The sequence below is a fragment of the Protopterus annectens genome, chromosome 3.part1 (assembly GCF_019279795.1).
Source record: "Protopterus annectens isolate FY-2018-M chromosome 3.part1, PAN1.0, whole genome shotgun sequence".
Taxonomy (NCBI): Eukaryota; Metazoa; Chordata; order Ceratodontiformes; family Protopteridae; genus Protopterus; species Protopterus annectens.
Genome location: NC_056732.1, coordinates 65,601,072 through 65,619,998, shown reverse-complemented (window position 1 = coordinate 65,619,998; position 18,927 = coordinate 65,601,072). Strand labels below are relative to the sequence as shown.

Sequence of the window (18,927 nt, the reverse complement as noted above, 5' to 3'; positions counted from 1 at the left end):
TTGTCAGTCAAACATTACATAGCTCAGTCAGTTAAATACTACCTTCTTTTAAACCTCATTCTTCCACTGTTTGTATTGTTCCCACAGTTCCCATTTTTTCTATGTAATTAGCTTCTACCCTTTTCCAAAGATCCCAGTTCAGCTGTTTTATCTCTCTTACTCTATTCACTACTTCAGTTGGTTTAGACTTTGTTTTCCATCTTCTAGTAATTGTTTTTTTTTTGCAAGCCACATAATTAGACTCAGCAAGGCCTTACTATGTCTAGGCAATTCCGGTTCTGTATCATAGCTCAGAAAAATCATTTCACTACATACGCCAATTTGCTCACCCAGTATCTCAGATACAGTAGTCTGCAGGGAATCTTTAAATTCTCCCAACCCATTACACTCTCAGAAAATATGTTCCCAATTACCTTTCTTCCGCATCACACTTCCAACATTTGCCGTCTACCTGAGGAAACATTTTCTGTAGTCTGTATACCTGGGGTATAAAAATACATATGTAAACATTTCCAAGCAAAGATCCTAAATCTTCTATATTTTGTTGCATATTTGGGAGACATACATATATCCCCCATTATTTCTTTGTGAATGTTGATCCAATCTCTCTTCCCAATCCTTTCTAACCTCCTCTGACTGATTCTTATAGTTATCATGCAATATTTTATATGCTCTACTAATTATTCCATTTTTAACAGCAGCTTCTGTTCTAGATTCTACTAAAAACTCTACCAGTGCTGTTCTTTTGTTTAGGACCCCCTATTTCTTTCTTTATGCCGATACTCCGATATCAATCCTTGACAGGGAAGGCAAACTCTAACCTGCCATCAAAATAAATTCCTGGCGTCTTCTCATTCTATTACCTTTCCCTCTCAAGTTATTTGCTCCCAGTACCTTGGTTCCTTTGCCACTTTTCTCCAATAAATTCCATCCCCATCTTGCCTATTTGTCTGTATCCCTAATTGCAGTCATCCCTATTGGCAGAAACTGCTTTTTACATTCTCATGTTGGCTTAGTCATTAGAAAACGTTTCTGCTACTTTATGAATATAATATTCTGTATGATTACAGTTATTCTCCTTAAAGATCTGTATCCAAAATCCCAGAATCTCCCTGTTTCTTGAGCGCCCCCTTTCATCATCATTCCTTTCACTCTGAATTATAGGTTTCTGCTTGTGCTATGTATAGGATCCTTAACTGTGCATCTCTGAAATACCCATTCAAACTGGGTAATCCCAAACCACGTTGCACTACTGGAAGAATCATCTTATCCCACTTGGCTCTAGCTGTCCTCCCCCAATACAAAATTCTTCAGTTCTTTATTAATTGCTATCCACAGTTTCTCCTCTGGTTAATAAAACATGCCCAACCTATGTATAACACTAAAAGGACTAAAACTATTTTAACGGCTTGCATTTTACTATCCATAACACAGAGCTTCCAACTTCTCAGTTTTTGTATTATCTTTATTTTACTCTCTTCCCACATATCTTAAGCTGCCACACCAATCATTTTAATCCATACTCCGAAGTACTTCATTTTATCATGTCTCCATAAATATGGATATTGCTGAACCAATTTGTATGTGGGTACACAACTTACAGCTATCGCCTTTGTTTTAGATTCATTAATTTTGTATCCTGAAAAGATATGAAACTGTCTCAAAATGTGCCACAACAATGAAATGTCCTTTACTGGTTTTATCAGGTATAAAATAATATTTTCAAATACAGCCAGCTTTTCTTGACCACCATGCGAATTATATCCTTGAATTTCTGAGACCCTTACTTTCTTTGCCAGTGGTTCTAAATATAATGCAAATAGCAATGGGGAAAGAAGACACCCCTACCTGGTTCCTCTGCTCAAGCAGAGATTAACAGAGAGGAACGCACCCACTTTAATTTAAATCTCTGATCCCTCATATATCCTTGTAATCAACCTTATAATTTTATCAGTGAATGCAAATGCTTTCATTGCCATACTCAAGTCCCAGCTTACTCTGTCAACACTTTTTATGCATCAGGACCCTCCAATACTGGCATTTTCTTACATTCTGCTTCCTTTTGGATCATCAGTGTTCTGTTAATGTTGTCAAATGTTTGCCTCACCTCCAGAAAACCACACTGATCCATATCTATCAGTTTTGGCATCACTTTTGCTACTCTTTTCGCTATTATTAAAAAACATTTTATAATCATGGTTTGGTATTGCAATGGGCCTTTATGAAGCTGGATCTGATGGGTTTTTCCCTCTTTACATATTACAGCTACCACTGCCTTCTTCCATGATGTTGGCAGTTCTCCTCCTCTTAAAATACTGTTAAAAAAAACCTTCCAGATCTTTATCAGTTTTTCCCCTCCTAGCTGCCAAACTTCCACAGGAATACCATCTATTCCTGGGGACATTCCTTAAATTGGTTATACATCACCATTTTATCTTATCTCCTCCTATCCTACCTGTTAGTAATTGAGCCTCATCTACCTCTAACCTTGGCATATTTAATTTTTCCATAAATATTTCCATTTGCACCTTTTCTTGATTTCTATATTTCTCTGCTTTATACAGTTTTATAGAACTTCTGAAATATTTCTAATACCTCTACAGAATCTCTTACCTTCCTTGTTGTAGGCCCGTAAGCTTGGCAACAGACCTTTCTACTTTCAGTTTCTTGAGTCGTCGTGCTGAAAGTTTTTGTGCTCTAGAGTTGTTAGCAAAAAAACAGTTGCTTAACAGCAGTCTTTCTAAACTCATGCATATTATCGAGGTAATCCCTTATTTTCTGTTTAGCATTTTGTAGTTGTTCCTCTTCTTGTTCTATGAGGCTCCTCTTACTCTGCAATACTTTAACATTTGTCAGTCCCTCTAAATAATTATTGTTACACTATAACAATAGCTCCCTTTATTTTAATTCCACCTTATTTTAACTCCACTTTAATTTTATCTCACTCCCTAATTATATTTTCAGAAGTAATGTCTATCTTCTCTAACAACTCCTGAATAATTTCCACTACCCATTTCTTAAGTTACTTTCTTCTCAACAGACAGGAGGGAAAGCTCCAGTGTCTCATTTTTATTTCATTACCCTGTGTTTTTATTTTAGTTATTATTGGCACATGATCTGAAATGATCACTGGGTGCATACCAAGGTTTTCAATTAAATGCACATGTTTTTGTGAAATGTAAATTCTGTCTAGCCTAGCCCAGTTTTTGCATCTTGGGGAAAAATATGTAAATTAATTCCGAACTCCTAGTACTCAATTCATGTCTTCCATGCCAAATATTTTCATATACTTCTCCAAAAATCTGCCCTCCTTTGTTGTACTTTCCCTCCTGGGCGCCCGGCACATCACTACTGCAAATAACATTCCAGTCCCCAACTATAAGTAATAGTCCTTGCTGAAAACTGATTATTTCTCTCAGAATTTTCTTAAACTCCATTACAGCAGTTTTCAGTGGAATATAAACACATGCCAGTGTAATCCTTACCTTTTGCAGCTGATTATTTTCTTTCAGGTCCTCTGCATTTCTTTTGTCCTAGCATCCAGGCAGTGAACTTACTACCCAACAACTGAAATTTACCCAAAAACATAAAGTCTACTGGCTTTCTCTGCTGAGTTCCTGTTTTCACATTGGGAAAGCTAGAATTAAGCTGTTGCTCAATGTGCAGCCATCCAAGAAGTCTGTCTCCATATTCTTAAGAAAACATTTCACCTTCAGACTTGTTAAACAAGTTAATGGCTTGGAACACCTCCACATCAAATTTACTAAAAACAAATCCTCTTATCATACCATAGCAAACTATGGAATAAGCCTCATGACCTAACCAGCCTATACCTCCTTCCTAACTAGTATGAAGTCTCTATACATTAAGCTAAACACCATTCTCATAGGAAGCTTCAACTATCCCTCCATGAACTGGAAAACAAACAATTATGTATGACCAGAAATTTCTGGAATTCATCAATGCAAACTCTCTGGTCTAGCTTGTCCGAACAATTAACAAGGGGTGATGAAACCTGGGCTTGGTCTTTACCAGTATGGGGCAGCTTTGCTCTCAACCAGTTGTCACTTCCTCCCTGGTTATATAAGACCACAAATCAGTCACATTCACTGTAAGGCTGAAATAAGAAGAATTCCGTGGTATTCAGAGATTATGAAAAGCTAATCTGCTAAAACTGACTGATGATGTGACTAAATTCAAAATCAGCACAGAAAACCAAAACGGAGCCAGCAAACTATAAATGAATACAATTAAGATACAATCCAGCCTCTTTATTAGAAAGAGATTATAACATTCATCAGACCGGTTTCGGCTGGCAGCAAAGCACAGCCTGCTTCAGTGAAAAAACATGAATGCAAAATATAACAACTTAAACACTAAATTAGCTTACACCTCATTAGTCCACTCAGAAATTCTCATTTAATCCAGGTGAAAACAAAGCACCTAATTTAGTGATCCATTTCTTTTCTTTGGTATCTAAAATAGTGTGCCAACCAGTCTTATTCAGTTTATTGCCCCTAATCATATCAATAACAATGAAAGAAAATTTGGCAGTATTGTGTTTCAAAGTGTGTTTGCACAAAGCACTATTAATTTTCATAGTTCTAATATTACTCATGTATTCTGAAATACGCAATTTGAAAGGCCTCGATGTCTGGCCAACATAAAAAGACCCACAGCTGCAAGTGGCCAGATAAATGAGCCACTCACTACTACAGTTTGCAAAAAACTGGATGTCATAAACCTTGGAAGAATTCCTACTTGTGAATTGTTTAGATTTCATAATTTTGTTACAATTGACACAATGCCCACAAGGGAAACATCCAACAAGACGTTCTCCAGTTAAGGTAGTTTGTGTTGATTGTAAAGCACTGGTAGAATGAGTATGTTTGTAATGACTAAAACATGAAGCTAAATTCTTTCCTTTCCGAAAAGAAAATAAACATTTTTCGGGCGTTACATCAAATAAGTCTGGGTGGCTTAATAAGATGTTCCAATTGCTCTGAATACTATTTATAAGTACTTCTGAATTCCTAGAATATGTGGTAACTAGCCTGATTGGCTGTGTAGTTACCTGTTCCCTAGATTTGTATGTGAGCAGATCCTGCCTTGATGACTTATTAGCCCGATTGCTGGCCTGCAGAACATGTCCCATGGGATAACCTCTCACGGAATCTGTTGGTAAGATTGTATGTATCCTCAATATATGCCATAAAACGCTATTTCAGAACTACAACATAACAGGGACATAGTCATCATTTCTGCAGATAAAGGGGGTGCTGTGGTTGTATTGGATTGGTTAGATTATGACCAGGAGGCTAGAAGACAATTATCAGACAGACGTTACTATGCTGAAATGGAACTTAATCCAACACATAGATTTAAGTCATTACAAACATACACATTCTACCAGTGCTTTACAATCAACACAAACTACCTTAACTGGAGAACGTCTTGTTGGATGTTTCCCTTGTGGGCATTGTGTCAATTGTAGAAAGTGAGGAGACAGAAGATAATTCAAGGTTGAGAAGCTAAAAGGGCTTGGGCCTTCACAAGTTATCTCACTATACACAGCAGAATGAGCTGATGTAATGGGACGGGGGGAGTGTCCAATATCAAGGAAGGGTTAGTCCTGAGGGAAACCCTATTAGCATGGAAAATAATGAAGGGCTCCACCGCCATTAGTGCCTGTAACTCAGACACTCTTCTTGCTGAAGTAATAGCGCGAAGTAAGGCTGTTTTCCAAGAGAGGAATTTTAAGTCTGCTTAAGCAGCAGGTTCAAAAGGGGGAAGTGTGAGCTTTCCAGTACAAAGTTAAGGTCCCAGGCCAGGGTGGGAGCTCTCCTACGGGGCCTTAAATTGTTAGCTCCTCTCAGGAACTGCTTGATGAGAGGGTGAGAAAAGGGAAGAGGCTCAGTGTCATAATGAGCTAAGATGGCAGAGGCATGAATCTTAATGGATGAGAAGGACAGGCCTCTGTGGAGCAGCTCTGCTAGGTAATGAAGGATTTGACATAAGTTGGGCACAGCTGTGTCCTTTCCTTGAGACTGACTGCAACAACAATATATTTTCCACTTTTCAGCATAGGATTTCCTAGTAATAGGCCTTCTGGCCTCAAGGATGACGTCCAGCATCTGTTTGCTGAGGGATGCTGGTGGTGTATTCATGGGCTAAGCCATGCTGCAAGGTTTAGGGTTTGCAGCTGTGGATGCAAAATCTGCCCCTCCTGCTGAGGCAGCAGGGAAGGTGTCTGATGTATGTGCCAGGGTGGCACTGCTGTCAGACTGCATAGGATAGCGTGGCCAGTCCGGCGCAATAAGGACTGCCCTTGGCCTGTCCCGTTTGATCTTGAGTAATACTTTTGAGAGTTGGGGCAGAGGAGGAAAGGCATAAATTGAGAGGTTTTCCCATGTAAAGGATAGGGCGTCCACCTTCCAGGCAATGCTGTGAGGGTTCCTGGTGCAAAATTTGTTCAATTGGTGGTTTTGGGGGGAGGCAAAAAGGTCCACCTCCAGAGTTCCCCACCTCTGGGTTAGAAGTTTGAATGAGTTGGGTTCCAGTTTCCACTCGGGAGGGTCCAGTAGATTTCTGCTTAAGTTGTCTGCCAGTGAATTTTGCTTGCCTGGCAGGAAATGAGCTTGTATGTGCACTTGGATGCTCAAGGCTGTGTTCCACAGAGTCATGGCTAACCTGCAGAGTCGGTAAGAATGAGTCCCGCCCTCCTTGTTTATGTACCACATAACTGTGGTGTTGTCTGTCTTTATCAGGAGCTGTCCTGGAAGGATAAGGTATTTGAAGACTGTCAGAGCATTCTGTACAGCTAGGATCTCTTTTTGATTGATATGCAGGGGAATTTGTTCTGGGCTCCATTTGCCTTGAATGCATTTGCCTGCCATGTGATCCCCCCATGCATAGTCTGATGCGTCTGTTGTCAGGGTTTGGTCGGCGAGGGGTTGAGTGAAAGGAAGTCCCTTGTGGTTGCATGCTTCTGCCCACCAAAGGAACTCTGCCCTTAGACAAGGTATGATAGGAATCATTGTTTCCAGGTCCTGAGAATGTTGACACCAGAGAATTCATAAGTACCACTGAAGTTTCCTCATATGCAGTCTTGCATATGGAATTAGCAGAATGCATGAGGTCATGAACCCTAGGGCTTGCAGTATTTTCCTTGCAGATAGCTGTTTTTGTTGGCCATTAGTCTGAAATAGTTTGTCAAATGGACCTGCTTTTCTGGAGTGAGGAATGCCATCTGGGAAGTTGTATTCAAGCTTGCTCCCAGAAATACAATTTGTTGGCTGGGCACCAGTTGTGATTTCTTTTCGTTGATGGTGTATCCCAGTGAAGATGAAGCCTTTTTACAAATGCCAGGTGCTGAAGTAGCAATTCCTGACTGTCCACCTAAATCAGGCAATCGTCCAAGTATGGGTAGATTTGAATATTTCTCTGCCTGCAGTACGCAATGGCTGGAGCAGGCATTTTGTGAATACTCTGGACGCAGTAGATAAGCCAAAGGGAAGTGCAGAGAACTGATAGTGCATACAGCCTGCCCTGAAACGTAAATATTTCCTGCAACACTCCCTTATGGGAATGTGCAGATAGATAAGCTTCTTTTAAATCTAGGGTGACTAACCAGGCATCCTTGGCTAGCATAGGAAGAAGTTGTTGCAGTGTAAGCATTTTGAATTTTGGGACCACCACAAAGGTGTTGAGGATTGCTAGACCCAGGATCGGGCGCCAAGAGCTCTCTTTTCTGGGCACCAGGGACAGTCTTGAGTAGAAACCCTGCCCCCTTTGTTCTACTGAAACAGGCTGAATAGCCCTGACATGGATAAAGGAAAGTACTTGCTTTTGGGCCTCTGCCCACTGGTTTGGAGGAGGGTCTGGCAACCCGCTTGGTGTTGGCAGTGAGTGGAAGTAGAATCTGTATCCCTGGGATACAATGTTTAGAACTCATCAGTCCTGAGTAACGGACATCCCGTTTTTTGCATGAAGGGCGAGTTTTCCTCCTAGGGGCGCAAGTACTTGGGCATGGCTGGGAAGGATAATTGGAAAGTTATTGTGAACTTTTCCCATAAAGGGGTGGCTTACCACTCCCTGGTTTTGAGGTGGAAACACTCCATTGTTTAGATCTTTGCATTCCCTGAGACTGTAGTCTTGGTTGTCTGTTTCCCCTGGGTTTGGACTGAGAAGGCCTGAGAGGGACTGGAAAGGACCAGTTTTTTGAAGGCCAATGCCTACTGAATCTAGGCGGCTGCACCTGTAAGAAATCTTTGACTGTTTGAACAGATTTAGCTTTTTCTTCCATCTTTTTAAGAACAACATCTGCTTTTGTGCCAAATAAACGCTCCTGATTTAATGGAGCATCTAGTAATTTTGCTTTGACATGGTCAGGCAAAACTTGTTCTTTTAGCCGAGCATGCCTTCTCAGTACAGACCCAGTGATAGCGGCCCTGCAAGATGCTTCTGAGGCATCAAACCCACACTGCAAAGTATGTTTACTAACTTGGTTTGCAGAATGCATTAACTCTTGTAAATCTTTATTTTCTGCACAATCTGGAAGTAACACCATTTTTTGTTTAATTAGTTCCATAATATGTTGCTGGTACTTCAACATGTGAAACTGGCAATTCAAAGCCCTGATGGCAAGAGTTGCAGAGGTATATACCTTCTTACCCCATCTGTCTAAAGCTCTAGAATCCCTGTCTGAAGGGGTAGGGTTTTTGGCTGTAGTAGCCTTAATGCCTTTAGGACCCTGGGAAATGATCTCTGGATCCGCAGTAGGATTCTTAAAGAGAAATTTATGAGAATAGGTCAGGTTTTATAGAAGTTGGTGGTAAGATGTCAGGAGTAAGACTGGACTCCAAGAAGACATCGTCTACAATATCCAGGACAGGGGGTATAGCTAGAGGCCTGTGCTGAGGCAAATCTAAAAATTCCCTGAGTCTCTTTTTGGACTGAGGATAGTCCTGGCATTTCCAACGGACATGCTCTCTTAAGGTATGCAAGGTTTCATCAAAAGAGAAATCCTCTGGTGGGGAGGCAGAGGGAATGGACTCCTCTGCATCTGAATCCTCATAGATAGATAAGGGTATATCCTAGTAATCAGAAGGGTCAGAGTCATCAGACTCCTGGTCTGTAGAATCAGAAGGAAATTCAATTCTTTGTCTTTTGGCAGGGGAAGGGTGGCTTCCCCTAATTAGAGTAATAAGGTCTTCGGCCATTCTAAGCATTTGTTTTTGTGGCGTGGGAGGATGAGTACGCACTTCAGATGTCGGTTTTCTAGGCGTAGTGTGACCTCTGGGACTGAGAAACTCAGTAGTTTTAGTAGGAAATGAATTTGTCAGTTTAATATGAATATCGGTAGGTGGGAATACACCCTCAGAAGCCAGTGCCTGCACAGCGGCTCTGGACCCATCCAAGGAAGAGACATCCGCAGGTTCCATAGTCGAAGAAGCATCTCGCGACATACCAGACTCCGAATGGGTCTCGGCAGAGGCCTGCGTGTCTGTAGAAGCGGACATCAGGGGCTGCAAAGGTGCCTCACCGAGTACCTGCAGACTGGTGACAAGCTTAACGGAAGAGTCGTCAGCAGTTTTTGACCTATGAGGTCTGTCTCTGTCTTTGCGCTTTTTCGGAAGATCAGTAGTCGCATGACTTACCGAAGCCATTCTGGAATACGGAGAACGAGTGCGAAAAATTTAGCTACAAAAATAGCCCGATGACGAATGGTTCGGGCGTTAAACAAGACACAAAACCGACAGCTAGGCACGTCGTGGTCTGGGCCTAAACAGATGACGCAGTAAGAATGAAAATCGCTGTGAGGTATTTGCTTTCCACAGGCAAGACCATCATTAATTTTTTCTGACATTGGTTAGAGCAAGAAATAAGAATCCCCAACGGGGTACTTAACTTTAGAAGACTTCAGGTCTGAAAATCAAAAAAATGAAAATTTCAGGTAGCGGCCAACAGGCACTTGTGAACTGCTTCTGCTTTGGGCTCTTTCTCAGCAAGAAACACTGATGTAATGGCATCGGCTGCATGTTTTATACCCCTGATGACCTGACGTCATGGAAGAGGCGACAGCATCCGATGCAGAAATCCCAAGACTCTGGTACTCGGGCTGACTGAGGGCTACCTGCAGCCAGATAACCCAAGTGTGATGACTGCAACAGTGAAACATGAAGAACAGCTAGACCTCTCTAGACAAAAGATTCCACTACAAGCTCCAAAGGTCAAAAACAGTAACAGATATTCAGCTCTATGCTAATGTTTTTCAAGTACAGCAACAAGTAAAAAGAACAGAACAGACAAACAAAAAGAAGACACAGATCAAAAGTGAAGTAAGGACTGAATTCACTAAAAAAAGAAAACAGTTGCACAGTTTAAACAGATAAGCAGCAAATGTTTTTAGTAAATTAGAAGTGCATGAAAAGGTTGAAAATAAGCACTTTTACTGCAACACCATCTCCTTTTATTTTATGCCGGACAGCTCTGAACATGTTAAAGGCTGGAGGAAGTACTTTGGTATCCTTTGTGTGGTTTAAGCCAGGTGTCAGTGATTACTAGTATATCAGGAGACTGTCATCCAAGCATGCAACTCAGAAATTTTGTTGCACATGCTATGTGCATTTACTGAGATAAATTTAAGTATATTTTGTGTACCTGGAATATGGGTTGAAGATGTGGATTGTGAGATGCTGGGACCAGGGTTAGGGTGGATGTCACCGCAGAGCAGGAGGATTGTCAGTAAGTGTAACGTTAAACGGGTACATCTGCATCTGAAACAGTTTGGGTTCAAAGAACTTTGTTAACATGCATTTAATTTGTATACAATCTTGGTTAATACATGGTAAAGACTTTCCTCCAGCAGTCATGAAATTAGTGCGCAGAATTCATTAAATTTATTTTATTTAAACTTAAACTATTTAAATTTATTAAAATGTGGTTGGCACAGCATGTGTTTACTGCAGTCATGTGGATGACAGACCATCTTTTCCAACTAAAGGGTAAGATTTCTTTGTAGTTTGATGGCAATACTGGTGAGACATACAGTACTGTATTTCATCGTACAGTACAATATGTACTGTATTTCATTTATTCCAGTTACTATAGTGTTATTAATAAGGCTAAGTACAGTAATGGAGAGAGGCAAGCTCAAACAAAACTACACTGTTGATGAAAAATTAGCAGCAGTGGAGCGGATTCGTAATGGTGAATCCAAAACCAAAGTTTCTAGAGAATTAAACACTAATAAACTGACAATTCGTGGTTGGCTTAAGAAGGAATGTGATCTGCGAAAGTTCGTTCAAACTACTGACTCTGCTGAAGCCCTTGAACGAAAATGAGTGAGATAAACAAACCAGAGGTAGATCGAGCATTGTGCACGAGGGTCGGGCAAGAGCAAGCTAAGGGGACACTGCTTAGTGGCCCAATTCTCCAAACGCAAGCGAAGAAATCTGTAAATCTGATGGCCCATGATGAATCATTTGTGGCTAGCAGAGGCTTTATTGATAGGTTTAAAAAGAGTCATGTATTGCTCAGGTTATAATATCTGGAGAATCCCTATCAGCAGACGAAGTCGCTGCTAGGACTTTCTCAAGCATGTTAAAACATGTTATTGAAAATTAAGGCTTGACGGATGAACAGGTCTATAACTGAGATGAAACAGCCTTATTTACTAAATTATTGCCTGATAAGACTTTAACTTTAAAAGATGACCCTAATAAAAGGGCTGGATATAAAAAAAGTAAAAGATAGGGTCATTTTACATTTTTGCACCAACAAAACTGGAAGTCATAAGTTACCCTCACCTCCCCTTCAAATAGGACTTTTTGAAAATCCACACTGTTTAAATCATTTGAAGAAAAGTTGCCCATTATCTTTAGAAGCAGTAAGAACACATGGATGACGAGTGCTATTTTCGATCATTGGTTCCACATATATTTTGTCCCAGCAGTTAAAAATCACTTGCATGCTCAAAAACTTGAAAAGAAGGCATTGTTATTGCTGGACAATTGTCCTGCTCATCTACCTGCTGATGCATTAATTTCATATAACGGTAAAATTCATGTTACTTACCTAACCAAACCAAACCCAACACAACCAACTAGCTGATGAAGTTTGCTTAATATAGTAAACAAAAGTGCTAATTTCATACTACTTGTGGCTTGGAGTCATTCTTTCTCTATCTGGTGTTTTGTAGTTTAGTTTGTGTTTGCTTTTATTAGTTCCACATATATTTTGCTCCAGTAGTTAAAAATCACTTGCATGCTCAAAAACTTGAAAATAAGGCACTGTTATTGCTGGACAATTGTCCTGCTCATCTACCTGGTGATGCATTAATTTCATATAACGGTAAAATTCATGTTATTTACCTAACCAAAAACACCACATCAAAAATCCAACCTTTAGACCAAGCTATTAAAAATTTCAAGCAAAATTATAGACACGGGTTAATTTTGGCCTCAGTTTCTTCTGAAACTGCTGATATTCCTGAGTTTTTACAAAAAAAAAAAAAAATCTAAAAGACATTTATATGATTCAGCAGTCGTGGCATGATGCTAAAAACAGTCAATAGAAAACTGTTGGATGACAGGTCTGCGTGATGCCTTCTCTCAGGCTCAGATGGACCCTGTGCCACACCTCGATAGCTCTTCTGAGTCTGAATATGACTTTGAACGATTCACTGAAACACGTGTCAAGACAGTTAGCCAAGCAAGTCAACAAAGCAGCACAAATTTATGAGATACAGAAAGATTTCAGCACTGAAACCTCTCAAGACCATATAAGGGATTGGGATGCTGCAGTTAGAGAATTAATGTCCAATGATGACACTGTACAAGCAGTTCAGACCAAACTGACTACAGCTTATTTACATAATGTAGACCAAAGACTCTGGCTCAAAGACAGAACCCACAGAGTGAGAGTTGCTGGAGCCATGTCAGATTCGAAACCGGTCACAAGTGGCATCCCACAGGGTTCTGTCCTGGGACCACTCTTGTTCGGTATATACTTTTCAGAGGTACAGGCAAACGTGGGAGGACTATGGCTCCCCAAGTTCGCAGACGATTGCAAACTGGGCGCCATAATCAACTCTCCAGCTGACACAAACATCCTTCAAAAAGGTCTCACAGAGACAGATAACTGGTGCCAGCGCCATGGTTTAAAGCTAAATGCCAAAAAATGTATAGTCATACCCTTTGGCAAAAACAATGTGCCCACAAATTACCACATAAGCGGAAACCCATTAAGTACAGAGAAAGTTATTAGGGACCTGGGGACCCAAGTTGATAGCAATCTCTCCTTTGAAAACCACATTGCCAAAGTGGTTAGAAATACCTTCTACATAGCCCACCTCATCACGAAGGGTTTCACATTTAGATCAAGAGAGGTAATCGTGCCCCTTTATTCATCCCTCATCAGGCCCATCATAGAATACAATGCCCCTTTTGGGATGTACCTTACCCGACACCTGCAGCAATTAGAAAGACCCCAAAAGTATCTCACCAAGATGATCAAGGGTCTCAAACAGATGCCATATGCTGCTCGGTTAAAAAAACTCCAGCTCTACTCAGTTGCATACCGCCTACTTCGAGGCGATCTATGCCTGACATACAAAGCTATGTCACATCCAGAATTAATGGACATGCTCCACCTCAGTAAATCTAAATCCCTTAGAGCCACATGCTCGAGGGACTTGAACCTCAGCACAGAAATAAATAGAACTTGCTGGAGGGACAGGTTCATAACCCAGAGGGGCTCCCTTCACTCTGGAATAAAATTCCAGTTCATGTGAGGCAGAGCACCTCACTGAATCTCTTCAAGAAGAATCTCGATAGGTGGATGGGGGATCGTAGGTTTGTCCCAGGGATTACTCCCGTGTCACTATTAGACAGAGGCACAGTAAACTAAACCTTAAAAAGGGCACAGTACACTCAAATCAAGGGGTGGCGTAAGCCATACAGAATTGGGCTAGGCTTATAATTGCCCCAGGGCAGATAGTCTAGTATGAACCTATGAACCAAAGCGACGAAGATGACAATGATGATGCCTGCTCCATACAGACATCGAAAATTTAACTATGTGAATCGGTTGCTGGTGTGGAAAAATTCATGAAATTCATGGAGGAGCAAGGTGCAGAACCATTGGATTTAATGCACCCGAGGCATATGGCTGATTTTGCAAGAAAAAAACGAGTCATTAGCCTGAAGCAACTGAAACTAACTGACTTTATTCAGAGGCATGCGAACACATAAAAGCCATATATAACTTAAGGGGCATGTACAGTATATTTGTGTAATACATTTCTTGCTCACATGGACCCAATACCGTAATGATGGTCAACTGACGGAAAACAAAAGGACACAAAAGATCAGTGTGAATCACTGTCAGGAGTCAACTCATTAAGGCATCATATTAGTCTGAAACTTTCAGTAGCTGTATTACAATGCCTACGTTAGACCAATAAGAGGCATGTGTGTGTTATAATGCCCCCCCCATCAAGAAAGATACAGTACACATGTATAATGTCCCTAATTTTGTTTCCCATATTATGCTGTGTCACTGCTACACTATGGGGGGGGGGGGTGCATAAAGACAGAAACAGGACTTACCCCTGCTGTTTTGCAGGGAACACATTTACAGTACACACCTAGCTTGACCTCACAAAGAGCTATTTTTCTATCCAAAAGATAACATCTACTCAAAGGTATCTGATCTTTATATTACAGTATCTTCACTCTGTTTGTAAATTACTTCTTTCTGGTTTACTGTACTTTGTTAACACTGTTCATTTATTGCAGAATTTTACTGTACTGCTCAATGCATGTTTTGCTTCCACTGTGCTTGTCAACACTGTGATAGAGTTACAGTACTGTACTTGTACTGTACAGTGCAATGCAGTACTGTATGCAGCACCAGGATACCTACTGTATATGTATCTGCTGTATCAGACAAGAGTACTTTACTGCCTACTGCAGTACTGTCACGAAACAAATGTTTTTGGATTGCATTGGTATCAAATGTCTTGTTAGATGCACTTAGTTAACATGCGATACATCTGAATATTGTAAAGTACTTTGCTGTACTGTTTTGAATTGCCATTGGACTGGACTATTAGCAAAGCTCCTGTTGCTTTTATATTGTTAGATGCACTTATAATAGTTTAACGTATGGTACAGGACATCTGAATAAAGTGTACTGTACTTTTACTGTTTTGAATTGCTGTTGGACTGGATTGTTATCAAAGGTCTTGCTGTCTTTGTCTTGTTAGCTGCACTTAGTTAATGTGGTACATCTGAATAAAGTACTGTACTTCACTGTTTTGAATTGCCATTTTATTTAATGTTACACTTTATTGTTATATAATTTAAATAACATTTTTGACAAATTTTTTGGTGGTTTTCAGCGACTGCTTGTTTCATTAGGTGTTCACGATTTAAATTTGTGTACTGTAGTCTTGGTTACCTAGCATCTGCTGAAATGCATTGAAATCAAATTTCTCCTAGTGATTTTGAGTGCCTGCATGTTTTATTACCTAGCAATATTTACAGTATATTTGACTGCCATTTCATGTGTACACAGAGCATTATTACGCAGTCCCAAAATATTTACTCTTGACCGCTGCGTATTAACTAAGTCCCACTGTATACTGCCCGGGTGAAAGAGATGAGCGGTGATGAGTAGGGAGTAGTGATTTGTGTTATCGGTGTAAGAGGTAGTGTCTGTAGGATAACTTAGAACAGATTGGATGGGGACCAGATATGATGACAGTGAAGAGAAACAGAAGAACATTAGTGACAGGAGAGTAAGGAGAATCATTTTAACTTGGGGATTATTAAAGGGTTAATCACACAAACTACTCAAGTGGATGATTTGAGGAGAGTAATAAAGTTTGTAGAACTGTAGGAAGGGGAGTAGTATGCAGATAGGGTACTAGTGTCATATTAATAAGAATATGTTGAGAGACAGAGTGTATGGATGAGGAGGGTGGAGCTAACAGAGAAGGGGATAATGGGGTAGTTTTGACAATTAAATTAAGTCCAGGCAACTTTAGATGTCAAGCAAGACACCTGTGCGTATTGTTTTAGATGAATCTTCTCACTAGATGACTGTGAATCGGTCAGAACTGATCAACATTGCAGTGGATCTCTGAAATTGAGAAAAAGATATGTTCTGACTCCTGTTAAATTTTAGTCTCACGTTAGAGCATAAACAGCAGCTACCGTAAAACAAAGGAAAGAAGTTAAAACATCTTTAAAACTTGAAAAACACTCTGGACTTAACAAATTAAAAAAAATTGCATTTGGTAGCGAAGTGTACCACAGTTTTTTACAGGATCAAAGATGCATACCACTTTTGGCTACTGTCATTGAGGCAATGCTAAGTGTGTTACAGCTCTCAGTGCTGTGAAACACTTTGCACTCCTATACATTTTTTTCTGTAACTAGTTGTACATTGCGGCAGCTAAAGCTCCATGTACTACAAAGAACTATGATCGGGTCTTGCCAATCATAACTTACTTATGTCTTCTAGGCAGGAGTATCAAACTTCACCTCTCAAGCTTTGCTCCAGTTTTTAGGTGAATTTCTTGACATCTGTGTCTCATACGTATAAAAAGTTAATCATGATCACAGACCTGATTGTAAACCTCTACATCATGAATGCAGTGTCAATGGCTAGGCAACCGGTGCACTTGCTTTCAATATCAGGAGGATCAGAAGGATGTGGTGTCTGTCTTCACACCAACTGCTTGATTTCATGTTCAGATATTGACAGGGCAGGGCAATATGAGTTAGATAAAATGTTAAACAAAGGTGCAAGACGCTAGAGTTGGTGGCAGCTGAGGTGAATGGAAAAGATTCCACAACTCTTACTGAAAAGAGTAGGGATTCTTTATTGTCCCAATGTATATAGACATTTAAAATGATCCTTACTTCATATGAGTACTACCTTGGGTATCCCCTGAAAATAAGTCATGCATAATGGGGATAATCAGATAAATAAAATTAAATAAATAAAGTAAACAAACACATACATAAATAAAATGTATGTAATTCCTTAAAAATTTAACATCTGTAAATAATTAATCTGACCACTACAGACAAAGGTATTACATACTCGTTGAAGTACTCTCAACAGCTTTCGACTTTTGATGGGATATTCCTCCTGGAGATGCAAGTACGCAGAGTGGGTCCCTTTATCTGTCAGACTACTGAATGCAGCATGGTTTTCTGGAAGCAGTAGCAGTGAGCGCCAGATGAACATTCTGACAGAAAAAATACCCATTTACTTCTGGTTCAACTCTTTTTTTTTTTTTTTGACTTTCACATAAACAATAGCAAAACATTATTTAAACAAAATGTCAGTACCTATATTTTACAGGATATTCTCCAAAGCCTTTAAGGAGTGCCTGAAGACGCTTCCGGTTCAGGCCATCAGGTAGATCGTTCTTGAACACAAGAAAAAAAACAAAACAAAAAAAAGTTTATTTATTTAATGTAATTTCATTGGTTGCTATGTTAAATCACTCAACCTTGAAGTACATTTATCTAAGGCACTCACCAACCACAACAGCATATCTTTGATAGAGACCCCTCTAGCAGCTTTATGTATGAACTTAACATTTAAGTAAGTAAAAGAACTAGTTTGAGGCCCTTTTCAGCCACAACCCAGGCTATGAAGAAAAAAGCAAACCTGCACACAATAACTATTACAATAACACTTACAAGTGGCAGTACAAATTAAGCAAGGATCTCTACACAACTAAAATTCATTGTACAACAAATTTCACAGCCATGCAGCAGTCTAAGAAGCAGCAACAGTGAAACCTGCAAACAGATGCAGTGTCCTCATACGTTTTAGAAAAGAATATAACTAGGTGACCAGCAATCTTGGCAAATAAAAGACATTCACATAACTGCTTCTGAGCTTGATTAAAATACAGGCCTTTACTTATCATCAAATGTCCAGCCTGATTTTTGTTAAAAATTTTTCAAAAAGGGGGTTTTTAAAAATTGTCTGTCTGCCTGGGATGACATGCTGACAAGCCACGCTGCTTCGCCAAGGGACGGCTTGCACCTGTCACCCTGGGCTTCCGGATATTGGCAAAGGCTCTTGCCACCCCATAGTGCCTTTTTAGGCAAGGCTCAAATTCTAAACCTACCACCCTAGAACACCAAAAGGAAAAAACTAAGGGTAATGCTGCTCAATGCCAGAAGTCTCAATCTCAAGATGCACGACCAGGCCCTTCTCAATATGGAGAACATCGATGTCTGTGCTGTGACAGAAAACCTGGTTCAAGGCTCCTGAGAGCACCCCAGCACTAACAGGCTTCACCTCATATCATACGTTCTGGCCCCAAAATCCGGACAACACCAAGAAAGGAGGGGGGGTGTCCATATTCATAAAGGACACCCACACCTCAAGGTTGGTGGCAACGCCACGATGCATCGGAGACCATCCAGGTGCAATTAACCATAGGCAAGACTGCTCTGCAATTTGTAGCATGTTACAGGCCACCTCTCAAACTCAGGAACCTCACATGGCCTTCCTGAAAACATTGGAGGATAAATGTAGCTCCAAACACCATCATACTAGGTGACTTCAACTACCCTAATATAGACTGGGAACACTACTCAAGCCCGAACACTCTAACCCAAAGATTCCTGGAGTTCATAAACTCAAATGCCATGGAACAACTAGTCACCATCCCACAAGAGGTGAAAACATACTTGATCTCATCATCACGAACATGGGATCAAAATGTTCAACGCCGGAAGTATACCCTTCACTGGTGAGATCAGATCATAAACTAATCTCGCTGGAGGTCCTCATCCCGCCCCACCTGAAACAAAAAGACCACAGTGAAAAACTTCTCAAAAGCCGATTTCACACTTCTAAAAACTAGTGTGGTCTCCTTTAAGGCCC

General features: G+C 40.3%; 1 protein-coding gene across 1 annotated transcript in view; it reads right to left on the bottom strand.

Annotated features, from left to right (window-relative positions):
• The window catches only part of TBC1D31 (TBC1 domain family member 31), a 1,335,355-nt gene that overhangs the window by 846,323 nt on the left and 470,105 nt on the right, over positions 1 to 18,927 (bottom strand). The window contains exons 9-10 of the mRNA XM_044066576.1: positions 17,370 to 17,449; positions 17,119 to 17,266 (exon numbers count right to left, since the gene is read on the bottom strand). Of these exons, the coding sequence (XP_043922511.1) occupies positions 17,119 to 17,266; positions 17,370 to 17,449 (228 nt within the window). The remainder of the gene's footprint in view (positions 1 to 17,118; positions 17,267 to 17,369; positions 17,450 to 18,927) is intronic.